Source organism: Mesoplodon bidens, assembly GCF_964165515.1.
Source record: "Mesoplodon bidens genome assembly, chromosome: 3".
Taxonomy (NCBI): Eukaryota; Metazoa; Chordata; class Mammalia; order Artiodactyla; family Ziphiidae; genus Mesoplodon; species Mesoplodon bidens.
Window position 1 is genome coordinate 178,666,712 of NC_138178.1, and position 17,038 is coordinate 178,683,749.

At 55.9% G+C, this 17,038-nt stretch overlaps 1 protein-coding gene across 3 annotated transcripts in view; it reads left to right on the forward strand.

The window, feature by feature from the left end:
* PACS2 (phosphofurin acidic cluster sorting protein 2) overlaps positions 1-17,038 on the forward strand; it is a 63,021-nt gene that overhangs the window by 25,186 nt on the left and 20,797 nt on the right. For 2 of the 3 annotated variants that reach the window (XM_081230360.1, XM_081230362.1), the window contains exons 2-8: positions 8,181-8,268; positions 11,424-11,513; positions 12,875-13,000; positions 14,002-14,164; positions 14,697-14,770; positions 15,095-15,175; positions 16,322-16,381. In XM_081230360.1, the coding sequence (XP_081086486.1) occupies positions 8,181-8,268; positions 11,424-11,513; positions 12,875-13,000; positions 14,002-14,164; positions 14,697-14,770; positions 15,095-15,175; positions 16,322-16,381 (682 nt within the window). The remainder of the gene's footprint in view (positions 1-8,180; positions 8,269-11,423; positions 11,514-12,874; positions 13,001-14,001; positions 14,165-14,696; positions 14,771-15,094; positions 15,176-16,321; positions 16,382-17,038) is intronic. The other variant, XM_081230361.1, reaches the window with a different exon arrangement.

The following is a 17,038-nucleotide window of genomic DNA, read 5'->3' on the forward strand; positions in this document are numbered from 1 at the left end:
GTTGGGGGACAGATGGGCATCCATGTAGAAAATAATAAAATCAGGTCCCTACCTCACACCATCCACAGAACAGCTCCACATAGATTAGTGACCTCAGTGAAAAGAGAAAAAAAACTGGGAGGAGGGGTGTGAAATGAACGAATATATTCTCCAAGAAGCATGAATCATAAAAGACACTTACTTAGGGCTTCCCTGGTGGCGCAGTGGTTGAGAGTCCGCCTGCCGATGCAGGGGATACGGGTTCGTGCCCCGGTCCGGGAGGATCCCACATGCCGTGGAGCAGCTGGGCCCGTGAGCCATGGCTGCTGAGCCTGCGCGTCCGGAGCCTGTGCTCCGCAACGGGAGAGGCCACAACAGTGAGAGGCCCGCGTACCGCAAAAAAAAAAAAAAAAAAAAAAAGACACTTACTTAAATAGACGTTGTCTGGAAACCCACTCGTGACAGCCTGCAGCTGGGAGATGATAGATGTGATGTGCGTAGGCCCATGATTACACCTAGAATAAAGGAAGAATCCCTAGACAGCGAGGAAATGCCGGTGCAATAGAAAAACGGACAAAGGTGGTGGACAGGCAGGCTATGGGATCGCTCACGGCCAACAAGCACCCGAGAAGTTGCGCAGCCTCCCTGGAGGTCAGCGCGATACCAGGTAAAACCACCGTGAGATCCCGCAAATCTAGTGATTCTGCTCGTTTGGGGGGTTGAGTGCTAGGGGCTGAATTGTGTCCCGCCCCCGCCAAGTTCACGCTGTGACTCCCTGACTCTCCCAGTGCGTTGGGATGTGACTCTATTTGGAGACAGGTCTTCAAAGAGGCGATTAGCTTACAGTGAGGCCCTAGGGCAGGTCCTTCTCCACTATGACTGGTGTCCTTAAAACGAGGAGATCGAGACGCACAGAGAGACGCCGGGGTGGGGCTGGGGGTCGTGCACAGAGTGGAGGCCGTGAGAGGCGGCCATCTGCCAGCCAGGGAGAGAGGCCCAAACAGGTCCTTCTCATGACCAGAGGAAACCAGCCCTGCAGGCACCCCGATCCCGGACCTCCAGCCTCCAGACCATGAGAAACAAATGTCCGTCGTCTAAGCCGCCCTGTCTGGTATTCGTTATGGCTGCCCCAGGACACCAACACCCCCTGGGCCAGCAGGAGTGCACATTAACCCCACAGCTTGGGAGAACGGTTTGACAAAAACCCTGGACAGGTTCTGAGTGTGTGGAGCTGACCCAGTAACCCCACTTGGGCAGAAGGTGCCCGCGCAGCCCTGTAAAGGTGGGGCCAGAGCGTGTAGTGTCGGATCCGTGGAGCAGCCTGAACGGCCATCACGGGGAGATGGAGAAGCCATATGCTCGTACAGAGAGGAAGTACACGGCGGGCATGGGGAGTGCACACTAGTGATGTGCCCACGGCTCTCAGAAAGGAACGAGAGGTGGGGAGAGAAGGGCAAGTTGCAGTAGCACACTCGGTGGGGTTAGCATGTGACCTGAGAAACAGAACAACACAGGCTGACGCGTACAGGCAAATTTAGTGAAGATGGGACATGCCTGGCAGTCCAGAGCACAGCCGATGTCTCTGTGACGGAGTCAGAAAAGCAGAGCCACCTGAAGGTGCTGATTCCTGCCTCGTGTACAGCCCAGGGTTAGGGGTCCAGGGCTGGCTGGGCCCTCTGCCGTGCTGAGCATGTGGCTTCCACTTCTGGGTCCAAGGTGGCTGCCTAGGTCCTGCCATTGCATCTAGGGGGAAGGCGGCGAGCAAGGGCTTGCCACCCAGAACGTGATCACATGGCCTCTGCTCGGGTTCCGCCGCCCCAGCTGCTCAGTGGCCATGCCCAGCCGCCCCAGACAGGACTGAGGTCTCTGGCCAGGAGGCAGGCACCCAGCTAACATGGGGGAGGCCTGTTATGAAGGGAGGACGGGGACCCCGGAGTTGGGGGACGGCGGCCGTATCCTGGGAGGAGACCCCTCCTCCAGCTGGTGCTTCCTCCGGGGGGAGGGGGTGGTAAGGAGCGCACACAGTGGGTGTCTGTGGTCGTGGGCGCCTTATTTCTCTCAAGAGGTCTGCAGCTAGCACGGAGAACATTTGTCAGCGCTTGGTGGTGGGCAGGTGGCTTTTGTGGCATCAGTCTTTGTAACTTTTCTCTATTTTAGGAGACAGACCAGGATTCTGCCTCCCTGGGTTAGGTGTGGAGCTTGGCTCTTTCCTCTCTCCTGCTCGGAGCAGACACAGTCCGAGGAGAGAGAACACTGGCTGTGAGCGAGGCCCCCTCCCGTGGAAAGGCTGCGTTTTCACCTGCTGATGGGGTGGAGTTTTATGGGGACTGTGTAAGATAACCTTGGCTTCTTTGTGTGTCACTGCGGAACCTAGTGCCATGCAGGGTGTTTGACGGAATAATGGTCCCAGCTTAGTGATGCATCACTGTTTGTGGGGGCTTCACAGTGTACTTGTTTATGGTTTCCTTGAGGGCCAAGCATTCTGCAGTAAATCTCGTCCTTGGCTGCCCTCAGGCCTATCTCTCAGAACCAACCTTGGCTAAAAAACAAATAGCATTCATTCTGTTGATCTAGCTCAGTGTCTGGGTGCAGGTGATCCTTTCGATTCTTTTAGTGTTGTTTGCACAAATAGCATCAGCTTGAACATACCTTAGAACACACACATCCCCCAAGAAATCCCAAATGGCTGTAGGTGTCACAGTCACCTGGGAGATGAGCCTCTGAAGTGAGTCCATCCGGGGTGGAGACAGGCTCCCTGCGGATCCACGGGCCCCTCCTTATGGGCTGGAAGCCAGGCCCTTCATGGAGCGGTTTCTTCACTGCCATGTCCTCGTGGGCACCCAGCTCTTCTTCCTGGATGGTCCCCTCTGCGCTGTGGACTCTGAACGCTGGACTCACCCCGTCCCCAGCCAGACACGTCGTGAGGGATGTCAGCTTCTAGAAACGGGGGTTGTGAAAGCCTTGAAAATAAGAGATCGAGACCCTGAGACCCTCACCCCCAAATAAGGACTGGAGAGTATTTTTTAATGATTAATTGATTCAGAGCAGGATCCAAATAAGGCCCCCGTTTGGCAGTTGGTTGATACATCCTTTAGGTCTTCTAGGTTTTTCTAACTTTTGAAAAGGTACTTTAAAAACGTACATGCAGGTACTTCCCTGGTGGCGCAGTGGTTGAGAGTCCGCCTGCCAATGCAGGGGACACGGGTTCGTGCCCTGGTCCGGGAAGATCCCACATGCCGCCGAGCAACTAAGCCCGTGCGCCACAACTACTGAGCCTGCGCTCTAGAGCCTCTGAGCCACAACTACCGAAGCCCGCACGCCTTGAGCCCGTGCTCCACAACAAAGAGTAGCCCCCGCTTGCCGCAACTAGAGAAAGCCCGCGTGCAGCAACAAAGACCCGATGCAACCAAAAATAAATAATAAAATTAATTAATTCAAAAAACAAAAACCGTATATGCAGTAAAATTCAACCCTGCCTGCTTTTTTGTCTGCACCTCTGAGCCCTGTCACCCCTAGGGTAGGACGCCCTAGACCGAACCTCGGGGCCCCTGCTCCACTCTCCGCCCTGTGCCCTCCACCGCCTCCCCCAGAAGGTACATAGGTGGGCGAAGATGCAGGGCGTGACCTCTGGACTCTGGCTTCTCTCCTGCAGCGTGCGTGTGCGCCCCTGCATGCGTGTGCACGTGGCGGGGCTCGGTCCTCCGGTCCCCCAGCAGCACTCCCTGGTGTGGATGGCCTGACGGCTTTGAGGGATGTCTGGGTTTCCAGTTTGGGGCGAATGTGAGCTCAGCTGCTGTGAATGTTCGTGTCCGAGTCTTTGGGTGGATTCCCAGGAGTGGGCTTGGGGGTCCTGGGAGCTGATGCTCCACCTGCAGGGTCACGGCCCCCCTCTCCGCCGGCTCGCCAGCACTGGGCCTTTGGATCTTGTTTCCGCCTTTGTAATAGGTGTGTGGTATCTAGCTCTGGCTTTAATTTGCATTTTCCTAATAGCTAATAATGTTGAGCATCTTTTCATGTGCTTATTTATTGCCCATATGTCTTTTTTGGTGAAGAGTCTGTTGAAATCTTTTGCCCATTTTTACTGGGTTGTTTATTTTCATATTATTGAGATTTGAGAGTTCTTTGTATGCTCTGGATAAAGTCCTTTGTTAAATATGTGATTTGCAAATATTTTCTCCCACTCCTAGCTTGTCTTCTCATTTTCTTTAATAGTGTTTTTCGCAGAGCAAAGTTTTAAATTTTGATGACATCCAATTTATCGGACTTTCTTTTTCTCTTCTGTTGATCTATACGCCTTTCCTGTGTCAACAGCACTCTGTCTTGATGACTTTCGGTTTATAGCAAGTCTTGATGTCAGTGAGAGGTGCCCAGCTTACTTTGTTCTCCTTTTTCAAAGTCATTATTTTTTTCTATCGAAGTGTAGTTGATTTACAATATTATATTAGTTTCAGCATAGTGACTCAATAGTTTCACAGATTATACTCCATTTAAAGTGACTGTAAATAGTGGCTGTATTCTCTGTGCTGTACAATACATCCTTGTAGCTTATTTTATACATGGTAGTTTGTACCTCATTCCCCTATACCTATCTCTCCCCTCCCGCCTTCCCTCTCCCCACTGGTAACCACTAGTTCTCTATATTTGAGTCTGTTTCTGTTATATGCATTCATTTATTTTATTTTTTAGATTCCACATATAAGTGATAGAGTATTTTGTCTTTCTCTGCCTGACTTATTTCTAGGTCCACCCATGTTGTAAATGGCAGAATTTCATTCTTTTTTTATGGCCGAGTAATATTCCATTATATATATATGCACATATATATGTACACACACATATACATGCATACCTGCCATGTCTTCTTTATCCTTTCATCTCTGAACGGACACCTAGATTGCTTCCATGCCTTGGCAATTATAAACAGTGCTGCTGTGAACATTGGGATGCACGTATCTTCTCAAATTAGTACTTTTGTCTCTAACCCGATATATGCCCAGCAGTGGAATTGCTGGGTTATTTGGTAACTCTATTTTTAGTTTTTTGAGGAACCTCCATACTGTTTTCCTTAGTGGCTTCACCAATTTACATTCCCACCAACAATGTACGAGGGTTCCCTTTTCTCCACATCCTTTCTGGCGTTTGTTATCTGTAGACTTTTTGATGATGGCCATTCTGACAGGTGTGAGGTGATACCTCATTGTGGTTTTAGATTTGCATTTCCTTGATGATTAGTGATGTTGAGCATCTTTTCATGTGTCTTTGGCCATCTGTATGTCTTCTTTGGAAAAATATCTATTCAGGTCTTCTGCTCGTTTTTTAATCAGGTTGGTTGGTTTTTCAATATTAAGTGGTATGAGCTGTGTATATATTTTGCATATTAACCCCTTATTGGTCATATCATTTGCAACTCGTTTCTCCCATTCCGTAGATTGGTTTCCTTTGCTGTGCAAAAGCTTTTAAGTTTAATTAGGTCCCATTTGTTTATTTTTGCCTTTTTCCTAAATTATTATGATTATTCTAGTTCCTTTGCCTTCCATATAAATTTAAAAGTCAGCTTACCAATAACTACAAAACAGTCTTGCCGGGATTTCATTGGAATTGCGTTACACCTGTAGACCTAGTTTGGGGAGAATGAACGTCCACGAGGCTGGTACATCTTTGATTCCTTGTGACGGCAGTGGGGAGTTTCTAGCATGCAGATGGTGCATTTATTTGATGAGATTTCGGTATTTCTTTCTTGTAAATGGAAGGTTTTTTAAACACTGACTTCAGTTGTTCATTACTAGTATATAGAAACGTGGTTGCCTTTCATATGTTGAACTGATGTCGTTCAATCTTGCTAAGCTCATTAGTTCTTGGAGCTCATTTTCACATTCCCCTGCATTCCTTCGGATGTTCTACATAATGATTGTGTTGTCTGCAAGTAAGAAGAGCTTTATTCTGCCCTTTCCTATCCTTCTGCCTTTTGTTTCCTTCTCTTGCCCTCTTTCCCTGGGCGGGCCTTCAGTGCCCACTGAATTGCAGTGGTGAAAGGGTGTGGCTTTGCCTTGTTCCTGATCTTAGGGGACAGTATTCTCTCTTGCACCATCCAGCGTGATGTTCACTGGGGACCTTTGGACATGCTCTTTATCAGATTGAGGGGATTCCCATCTATTCTTCATTCACTGAGAGTTTTTAATCATGAATGGATATTGAATTTGTCAGAAGTTTTTCTGAATTGATTGAGATTTTAATGGTTTTTCATATTTAGTCTGTTAATGTGTATCACATTGATTTCAAATGTTGAACCAACCTTGCATTCCTGGGACAGACCCTCTTTGGTTATGGTGTATTATCCGTTGTTCCTTTTATATATGTCTGGATTCAGTTTGCTAATATTTTGTTGAAGATTTTTACATGTGTGTTCAGAAAGGAATACTGGTCTGTAGTTTCCTTTTTTGTACTGTTTTTGTCTGATGTTGGTGCTGGCATCAGGGTATTGGCTAACCTCATAAGATGATTTGAGAAGTATTCTTTCCTCTTCTGTTTTCTGGAAGATATTTTGTAGAATTGGTGTTATTTCTTCTTTTAATATCTGGTTAAACTCACCTGGAGTTTTCTTTTTCAGAAGCGTTTAACTATTAATTCAACTTCTTTAATAGATCAGGCTGTTGTTCATCCTGGTGAGTTTGGGCAGTTTGTAGCTTTCAGGGATTTGGTACATGTAATTTCCGTTCTCAGATTTGTGTGCATTGAGTTATCTGTAGTATCCCTAATCATGCTGTTCCGTGTCTGTGAGCTCTGTAGTGATGTTCCTTCTTTGATTCCTGTTATGGGTCATTTTTGCCTTCTCTCTCCCTTTTTTCCTTTGTGTGGCTGGAGTTTTTGTCAGTTGTATTACTCTTCCCAAAGAACCAGAATTTGGTTTTATTTTTTCTAATTGTTTCTTTATCTTCAATTTCATTGTTCTGCTTTTATCCTCATTTCCTGCCTTCTCACTTTGGGTTTAATTTGCTCTTTTCCTGGTGTCTTAAGGTAAAGCTTAGATTGTATAGTTAAGAATGTCTTTCTTTTCTAATATAAGCATTTAATGCTGTGAATTCTCCTCTCAGTACTGCTTTAGCTGCATTCCTCAATTCTTGACATGTTGTTTTTCACTTTCATTCCACACAAAATATATCTAATGTCCTTCCGGGCTTCCTCTTTGTCCTGTTGGTGATTTAGCAGTGTGTGGTTGAATTTCCCAAGTAGCTGGTGTTTTCCAGCTGTCCTTCTACTGCTGATTTCTAGCTAACTCCATTTTCGTCAGAGAACATACGTTATGTGATTCTGGTTCTTTTAGTTAGTGCGTGTGAAGCATTGTTTTATGGCCCAGGATGTGGTCTGTCCTGGTGAACGTTAACTGCTTTCATCCGTCTCCTTCTCTAGCTTTTTCCCTGGCCCTGCAGAATCAGAGCAGCCCCCGTGGTAGAGGGACTGAGCTGTGAGAGTGGCCCCGCCATGAGAGGGGTCCTGCTGGGCTCCCCTGCTTCACTGCTGTGTGTCAGGGACTATCAGGGGCGCACTGTGTCTGTCTCCAACCTGCAGCCGTCAGATAAGGGGCATCCCCTGCCTGGGAAGCCCTGGTGTGTGTCTCCTGGCCCCTCTGGGCTCAGTGGAGGGCAGGTGACGGTCTCCAGGGAAACAGGCTGAGGTGAAGCCCAGCTGGGGTGGGTGGGGCCTGTGGGATGGGTGGGGCCATGTGGGTGGGCAGGACCCTGGAGAGGAGTGGGGGAGGGCCTCGAGTGGACCCTGAGGGCAGGGTCCCTGGGAGGCCTGTGCTCTGGCAGCTGGGAGCGGGATTCCCAAGCACTGGTACCCTGGTCCCTGGGGGCTTCCGGGCTTTGTGGTCTCAGGTTTCCTGTCTGCCTGCCCGTGGACCCACCCAGGCCACCTTCACCAGAGGGAGATCCTCTGCGGAGGGGAGCTTGGTCCAACAGTCTGGGGGTGCTGATGGGTGCCCCCTACGTGCAGGGACCCCGAAGATGGCTCCCAGCCTGGCCGGGCCTGGGCAAGGGCTCCTGGGATACGTGAGGGCCAGTCTCCATGAGTGACCAAGGTGCTGGGGTCAGAGAGCCCGCGGTCCAGCGGAGGCTGGCGCTGCTGCGGTTTGGGGCCTTCCTGGAGCATGAGAAGGCGTCTGAGTGCACGGTCACTGCTGAGCCCGTCTGTGCCCTTTGCAGGTTGTGCAGCCTGACCTTGAAGAAGCTGGTGGTCTTCAAGGAGCTGGAGAAGGAGCTCATCTCGGTGGTGATTGCTGTGAAGATGCAGGTGAGGGTCTGCCTGTGTCACTGACCTGGGGCCATGAGGATGCCTGTGTTGCCCAGGAAATGAGAGGGGCACAGCCGCACCAGCAGCTGGACCCTTGCCTGTGCAGGAGGCCCCACGCTCCCAGGCACAGTAAAGGGCAGGCCACCAGGGTCACGGGATGAGGGGGAAAGCAAGCGTGCTGAGCTCACCTGCAGACGGGCCCCATGCAGAAGCTGGGACAGACCCTCCCTGCTCCCCGCTCACCCCCGCCCCCGCACTGCGTGTCCCTCACCCGCCAGCCCTCCACCCGGGCCCAGGCTGGCCGTGCTCACCTCTTGCTCCCAGGCCATAATACTCCACGTCCCTTGGGCCTCACAGGTCCTTTCTGCCTTTGAACAAGTGTCAGTGTTTCAGGGGGACCCAACTGCCCCAGCACTCAGCGCCCCCTTCCCCAGCAGCCCTGGAGGAGGGCCCCGTTAGCCGTGCGAACTGCCGTGGCCTTTTGGTGGCCCCGGAGGTGGGACGTGGGTCTCAGGCCTGGGCTATACCTCGTGCAGCCCTTTGCAGCCGTCCCCCGCGGCTGTGGCCGTGTGTCGGGCCCACCTCGGCAGGGCCCTCCCTCCCCCAGCACTGCTCACACGTGGCTTTGTGTGGCAGCTCCTGGAAGTGCGGATGTCCTGGGTTCGGCCCCTTGGCTGGGGCCCAGTGGGTACGGAGGCCTGTCCTGTTACCCCCAGACCGTCGGCACCATACAGGACGGGGGTCCTGCTTCTCCCCCAGCCCCAGGCTGCTGGAGCCCAAGCTTGCGGCTGGCGTGGGTGCTCTGGACCTGGCCTGTGGCTCCTCGTGAGGCTCACCAGGGCTTCCTGGCCGGACCTTCAGGAGTAGCTCGTGGGCCTCGGGGCCAGGCTTTCCTCCAAACTGGGAGCTCAGGTTGGAGCCCAGCAGGCGTGAGGCCCGCCCTTCCCGGTCATTTGCTGTCACCAGAAAAGCAGTACATTGTTGAACAAAGACCCGAAGAAGCACTCTTCCCCACCGACGGGGCTGCCGCTCTCAGCGTGAAGCAGGCCGTGCCCGGCTGCACACCTGGGACGTGGGAAGATGCCCACTCGAGAACCAGTCCCGCCGGCCATGCTCTGGGCCTCCTGGCTCGGGAGGGGTCGATGGCGCTCCGGGTCCTCAGAACAAGCTGGTTTACCCATCTCTGGCCTCTGAAACCGGCACTGTTGACCTCTGACACGACCGGCCCCCCTGCACTCTGGCCCCGTTCCTCCGGCTGCCCGTCTCTGCGGTCCTGCCCTGGCCCCCGTCATTACCGAGAACTCAGCCTCTGGTCAGGGTCCCGGGCCCCTCGGAGCCCCCCACTCCTCCAGCTCGCCCGAGTGCCCCCGTCGCCTCGCCCCCCCCGCCCCCAGTTGGCAGACACTCAGCTCCTTGCCTGCTTCTCCTGGGGCATCCGCTCCTGCCTGGGTCACCTGCCTTTCACACACCCCGCCCCCAGGCCCCTGTGTCCTGGCTCCCAGAGGAAGCAGACGAGCCGGCCTCCCCCGCTGACCCGAGTCTCCACACGTGTGTCCACTGCTGCCCCCTCGCCCGTCTGCGCATGGGTCCTCCTTGCCCGGGCACGGGCCCGTCAGTTCAGGTCCTGACCTGGATGGGATCAGATGTGCAGGAAACTGGGGGGAAACGGCTGTGAGGGACAGAGGGGGACAGGCCAGGGGGTGGGGCGAGCGCCAGACCGCACACGGGGAGCCTGTCCCCGGGAGAGCTAGGGCTGGGGGAGGACTGGCAGGAGGGCCCCTCGGCGCACCCCGCGCTGGGAGTAGCTGCGGGCAGCACGGCCTCGGCACCAACGCCGCGTGCGTGCAGAGGGCAGGGTCTCCAGCAAGGCTTCCTCTCAGCCGCTCAGCCACCCCACACTGGTGCCCACGCCCCTCCCCGTCACTCCTGTCGGCTCACACGGTCTTTGTCCTGGACCCACACCCCACTCCCACTGTCACCCATTCCTCTGCACCCCTCATCTTGGTGAGACGCCTCGGGGGCTCCCGAGGCCACCCCTGGCCTCGTCAGCCGTGTGGTAACCTCTGCTCTCTGGCCTGACTCTGTGAATCTGGCTCCTCGTGGGGCCCCCTGGACGTGGGCTCACGGGGTTTGTCCTGCTGTGTCTGGCTTCCTGCACTTAGTGTAACATCTCCACGGCTTGTCCATGTTGGGAGACCTAGTTTTAAAACAATACTATCATGAACATCTTTAATCCATCTGGAACTTATTTTGGTACGAGGTTTGAGGTTGGGACCTGTGGGGGGGGTTGTTTGTTTTTTAATTATTTTTTTAAATTAATTGATTGATTGATTGATTTTTGGCCGTGTTGGGTCTTTGTCGCTGCGCACGGGCTTTCTCTAGTTGCGGCGAGCGGGGGCTACCCTTTGTTGCAGTGCGTGGGCTTCTCATTGCGATGGCTTCTCTTGTTGTGGAGCACAGGCTCTAGGCATGTGGGCTTCAGTAGCTGTGGCGCGTGGGCTCAGTAGTTGTGGCTCGCGGGCTCTAGAGCGCAGGCTCAGTAGTTGTGGCGCACGGGCTCAGTTGCTCCGCAGCATGTAGGATCTTCCCGGACCAGGGCTAGAACCCGTGTCCCCTGCATCGGCAGGCGGATTCTTAACCACTGCACCACCAGAAAGCCCCCAGGACCTGTGTGTTTTATACAGATGATTCACCACCCATGTATCACAGCCATTTAGTGATTAGCTTTTCTTGCCGACCTGAAGGCTCCTTATTACACACTAAGTTTGTTTTTACCTGTGTCTGTGTGTTTTCTGAATCTAGTTCTAGGCTTGTACTGCTCTCTCTGTCCTTGTGACGGTGCCTCTGGGCTTTAATTACTGACCTTTGCACCCATTCTGCTCTCAGTGGGGAGGGGGGCAGTCACGCCTCACCGTTCTGCTTTCCCAGGAGCGTGTGGCTTCTGGGAGGAGGACTTGGGGGTCAGAGGATATGGGCTCTTTTAAGGCTCTGGATAAACCTCCCCACGGGGCCTTTGGGAATCACACGCGCTCAGGCCTCACCCCCACCATCTGCGGGTCTTTGCCTGACAGTCTGAAGAGAACGGACAAGCCGACATCTTCGCTGTTTCATTTTAAGATGCCTTCTGAATTAGGAGGTGTCTTGTTCTGTCCCAGGGCTCCAAGCGGATCCTGCGGTCCCATGAGATCGTGCTGCCCCCCAGTGGACAAGTGGAAACTGACCTGGCGCTGACGTTCTCCCTGCAGGTGGGCCTCCGGGGGGACCCCCTCACCCTCACCCTTCCCGCAGCCCCTGTGGCCACAGAGGTCCCCTCTCCCACAGGGCTCACTCTCCAAGGTTAGAAATGTGCTTGCTTATTAGGTCGAGTCTCTCGTCGCATTCCCATGATGAAGAGAACGTAGTGAGGCCAAAACTCAGATGATCGGTTTAGGTCGCCTCATTCCTGTGTTTAGAAAAGATGGGGGAGCGGGGGCTGAGGGAAGCCACTCAAAAAAACAACATTGTTTAAAAACAGAAAAAGAAAGATGGGGAGGAACCTATGGAAACTCGGTGTGGCAAGTTCAAACCCCTCGGGAGTATTATTTTGGGGTGTGCTGGCAGTGAGTGTGGGCTGTTTAGACCGGGACCCCCCACCGTGTGAAGCAGCGGGGGGGGGGGGGGCCGGGGGGGGCGTGAGTAGACCAGCCCTCCCCCGCCCCCCAGGCTCTTCATCCCGCCCCCGCTTCTCTTTGCATAATTAAGATCTGCATTATTTAAATTCCGTGGGTGTAGTTCTGGCTGAATACACTTGCTGTATTTAGTATCAGTGCTTTTCCGATACATTAAACTCCTCCATTCTCCCTGTGAGTGTAGAAGACAGGGCCGCGCTTTAGCGAGTCTGTGAGAACCCTGCCAGTCCGCCTCTGCCCTCCCCCAAGACCACCTCACCGGGCTGTGCCTGGCTCCGCCGGAGCCCAGACCCACAGCAGCTTTTGGGGTTTTTTATTATTTTTATTTTTTGGCCATGCCCCGAGGTATGTGGGATCTTAGTTCCCCGGCCAAACCCACACCCCCTGCAGTGGAAGGCGGGGATCTTAACCACTGGACCACCAGAGAACTCCCCGGGAGTCAGGTTTACTGAGTATAATTTCCAAAGTGTACAGTTCACTGTTTTTAAGTTTACGGCTTCGTGGTGCACAGGTATGTAACCACCACCGCAGTCAAGGTGGAGGGCAGTCCCATCGTGCCCCAGCTTTTAAAGGAGGTTTTTATTTGTGAACCTTGAGGAAACGTGCACGTCTGCTGTGTGCACACGAGCTCTGCAGTGTGTAAGAGCCCTGCGGTCCCATGAGCAGGCGCTGGCATCCTGGACCTGGAGTGCTGGGTGGGCACCGCCCGCTGGCAGGCGGAAGCACCACTGAGCAGTTACTACATGTCCACAGATGTGCAGGCCCCTCCCGAGGGCCTGGCCGTGTGGCACACATCTGCCACCAGGGGCTGTTCCTGGTGACCGAGGCCCTTGATGACCAGCAGGGAGGGAACCCTGGGGCTTGGGTGCATGAGACCTCGTGGGTGTCGGTGGGCGTGGCTGCCTTCATCGCTGTGACCCCCGCTCCTTCTCCCGCAGTACCCCCACTTCTTGAAAAGAGAAGGCAACAAGCTTCAGATCATGTTGCAGCGAAGAAAGCGGTACAAGAACCGGACGATCCTGGGCTACAAAACGCTGGCGGCTGGCTCCATCAACATGGCCGAGGTCAGGGTGGCTGGGCGGCGGCCAGACCTCCCTCCTGTGCCCCCCCGGGAGGGCATCCCTCCAGGCGCCCTTGCCCCACGCTGTCCCTCCTGGACGTCCTGCTCGGCGGGACGGGGGCTCCCTGGGGTGGGTGGACACATGCTGGTGTGGGTCAGAGGGGCTGCCAGCTCACCTTTTTTAACTTGGCTTTTTCACTGATGGTGATAGGCGATGTTACTTTTCTCAAAATTCTTACTTTCTTACTTGACTAAGGAGTTGGCCCCCCAACTAAGCCCCCCCAAATTAAAAAAGAATCTGGTCCATAAAACCCCAGCATCTAGATGTGATCAAATGACCCAAAAGGCAGCTTCTAAAACGCAGAGGCACGCATTCGCTGGGTTATCATGACGAGACCCCATCAAGGTGAATGGCTTGGGCGTCTGGGACCAGCGTGGGGCTCAGGCCGGCGCCGGGCGGGGGGCGCAGGGGGGCTCTGCCGCTCTCCCCAGTTTATTTGATTCTCTCACGATCAGAACGGCCGCAGGGCCTCATCATCCTGGTGGGCCAAACCTGGTGCGTGTCAGCTCCGCGGCACCAGAGCCCTGGCTTGCGCTGGGGGCCCGGTCCTCCTCGGTCCCCCAGGGACACGGGTTCCTGGGGTTGAGTCCCGAGAGTCGGTGGCTGTGTCTGAACTGGCCCCTGCGTGGCTTCACACACTGCTCGCTGCCGCTGACCCTCGTCGCTGATGGCCTCTGGTCCTTAGGGGCTGGGCCTGGCTGACCTCCCAGCCTGGCCCGGTGTGCTCCCTCCCAGCCCGTCCACCCTGCTCCCGTGTCTCCTCTCTTGGCCCGTCCGCTGGCCCCCTGTCCTCGTGTCCTCCTGCACCGCCCCCTGCCGCTGTGCTTGCCCTGCGGAGTGCATCCCCTGTCGTCACCGCCAGAGGAAAGCCCACCCGACCCCCAGTGTGTGGCCCCCTGCAGGGCGAGGCTGCTGAGGCCTCTAGAACCGCGCGCTGCCCACAGGTGATGCAGCACCCCTCCGAGGGCGGCCAGGTGCTGAGCCTTTGCAGCAACATCAAGGAGGCCGCGGTCAAGGTGGCTGAGATCTGGATCTTCTCCCTGTCCAGCCAGCCTATCGACCACGAGGACAGCACCATGCAGGCCGGCCCCAAGGCCAAGTCCACCGGTGAGTGCAGCTGCAGGCAGCGTTTCTGTCACGGATGCCGCCTCCTGGCCACTGGCCCGTGGGCTTGAGAGGTTGGGGAGGGGATGTGAGGGTCTGCGGCTACTCTCTGGGCTGCGGGCGTGTCAGCCCTGCCTTCGCACTGGGACACGGTCAGGAAGCAGGTCGTGGGGTCGACCACGGTACCTTCCGCGGTCTGGCACGGTCATGGTGTGGGTTGTCACCTCCGTCGCAGTTGGGGTCCCCGTCTCCCCTGAGGTGAGGGTGGGCCAGTGGGGACCTAGTCGAGCAGGAGATCCAGTTTGAACCCTGTGATGGGCAGAAGGGCTGGGGGCCACGGTGGGGGGCGGAGGCACGTGGCAGCTACAAAGCGCAGCCCCTCCCCCCTCGACGGTCCACCTGCCGTGTGCGGGGCTGCGTCCTCGTGGCTCCCCTGCAGGCCGGGGGTGGGGGGCTGTCAGTGGGGCGCCACCTTGTTGCTGGGACACCGGCCGGAATGTCGAGGCGCCCGCCCTTCCGTCTGCTCACCCCGCAGATAACTACTCCGAGGAGGAGTACGAGAGTTTCTCCTCCGAGCAGGAGGCCAGCGACGACGCCGTGCAGGGGCAGGTAACGCGGGGCCCGGGGGGCGCTGGCCTCGAGGCCCCCAGCAGCCGCTCAGCCCGCCGTGGACAGGCCCAGGTCCCTCCAGAGCCACTGTTGCCAGGGTGGCAGGGGGCATAGGAGGCTGGGAGCCTGGTCCCCGTCCCCGGGGCTGGAGGGTGTCAGCAGACGCTGGCTCTGGGACGCCCAGGAGACCAGTCCCCTCCCCAGGCCGCCCAGAGAGGCCGCCTGTCCACGGGGGTCGGCCCTGGGCCAGGCGCACGGCAGGCAGGGGCGGGGTCCCACGTGTACTGAGGGTGGCCTGGCCCCAGGTGCCACGTGTCTCTGCAGGATTTGGATGAGGATGACTTCGACGTGGGGAAGCCCAAGAAGCAGCGGCGATCGATAGTAAGAACGACGTCCATGACCAGGGTCGGTGGAAACTGGTTTTACTAACAACATGGGGGGAGGGCAGGGGCGGGGGCCCGGGGCGGGGGCGGGTCAGGACGTGAGGCGGCCTGCCCTGGGATCGCATGGGCACACGTGCTGTCCCCTGAGCCCAGCCCTGTGGCTTCTTCAGAGGCCCAGTCTCTTCCCCAAATACAGCGTGAAGGCGGGGAGACCCCATGCCACGGCCTTACCCTGGGAGGGGGGCTGTGGCCTACAGCCCAGAGGACCGCAGGCAAGGCCACTCTCCGAGCAGAGCGAGGGCCGGCCCCCTGCCGCTTGGCCCAGACATGTTCAGTGTGAGGCCGGCCCCCGCCCCCGTCTCTGCTCTGTGCCCAGGGGCTTGGAAGGGCTGCCAGGCTCCTCCTTTAGGAGGGAAATCCAGGCAGGGGCCGTGGCCCATCATGAATCGTCCACCCCCGGTGCCAGGGCTCCTGGGCGAGCTCACAGTGCCCAGCCACTCTGCCCTGCGGCCCCAGCCCAGGCCAGCTCGAAGGGAGACCCTGGAAGCCCCGGTGCTGATGGCCCAGCCCAGCCCCAGAGACCACTGCCCCCCTCCCCCCGGCCGTGCTGGGAGACCGTGGGCTGGTCCCCGTATACCGGGTGAGGCGCGTGTTCTGGACCGTGGTGTGGAGGCCCGCACGCTGCTGTGACTGTACCTGTTTGAGCCTCAGGTCCAGGGTGGAGGGGACGTGGGCCTCCTTTTGGGTGGCCTCGGTCGAAGGCCAGTGGCCAGGGCAGCACCAGGAGCAGATGGGCTCAGGCTGCGATGCGCCCTGGCCACGCCCTAGGTCCCGAGGAGGGAGGGCGGGGGCCTCACTGGCACAGAGGCTCCTGGAACAACCACAGATACACCCTCCCTGCGGCTCCCCTTCGCCGGCTCTGAGGCTGGCAGCTCCTCTCTGGGTCCATTTCTAAGTCTGACCACAGCTGTGGTTTCAGATGCTTGTGAAAACGCTTACTGTTGTTAAAGTGCCAGCAGCCGTGTGCAAGTTCATGGGTGTTGCCGCGTGTTTGAGCTGGGCCCCCCGCCTGCTGAGGCTGCCCTCGCGGTGCAGGCCGGTGCCGGCCCCACTGTGTCCTCCGGGAAGCAGCTCCAAGGGTTCTGATGCCGTCCTGCTTGTCTTGCAGCAACAAAACTTCAAGCAGAAAGTCGTGGCTCTGCTGCGGAGATTTAAAGTTTCCGATGAGGTGAGTGAGCAGCCCCTCCCCACGTGGCAGCCCCACGTCCCGGTGGGAGGAGGGCTCTGGAGGCCGGTTCCAGCCGGGTCCCGCTCTGCTGCTCGCTGCCCCCGTGGCCCTCCGGACGTCACTGTCTTCTTCAGGAGCGAGGGTGATGGTGGCGCCTGCTCCTGGGGACACTTGAGGGGCAGGCAGAGGCCCCAGGCGATGCTTGCTGTGTTTCTTGACAGCTTGCTGAACAGACCTGGAGGAGAGCGGGACATTGTCTTTGGGGGATGTGACCACGGGTTTTTGTGTTTTGTGTTTTTTTATAAATCAACTTTATTTTTTAGGGCAGTTTTAGGTTCACAGCAAAACTGAGTACAGAGTTTCCGTGTGCCCCGTCACCCCACACACTGCCTGCCCATGATCAACATTCTATGTGTTTTAAAATTTTTTCTTTTAGCTTTTTTCTAGTCTCCAAACGATGACTTTGTGTAACTGTGATAACCAGAAAAAAATTAATTTTTTTTTTTTACTTTAATGTGATCAGAGGAAAATTAGTCCCCAGGTTCTGGACCCACCCAGGAGAGGTGGCATTTAAGTATCGAAGCCCCAAGGCATCGCCATCACATATGTCATGATGGCCCGTAAAGCGAGCTGTGTGCTTCCCGGAAGCCGCGGCTG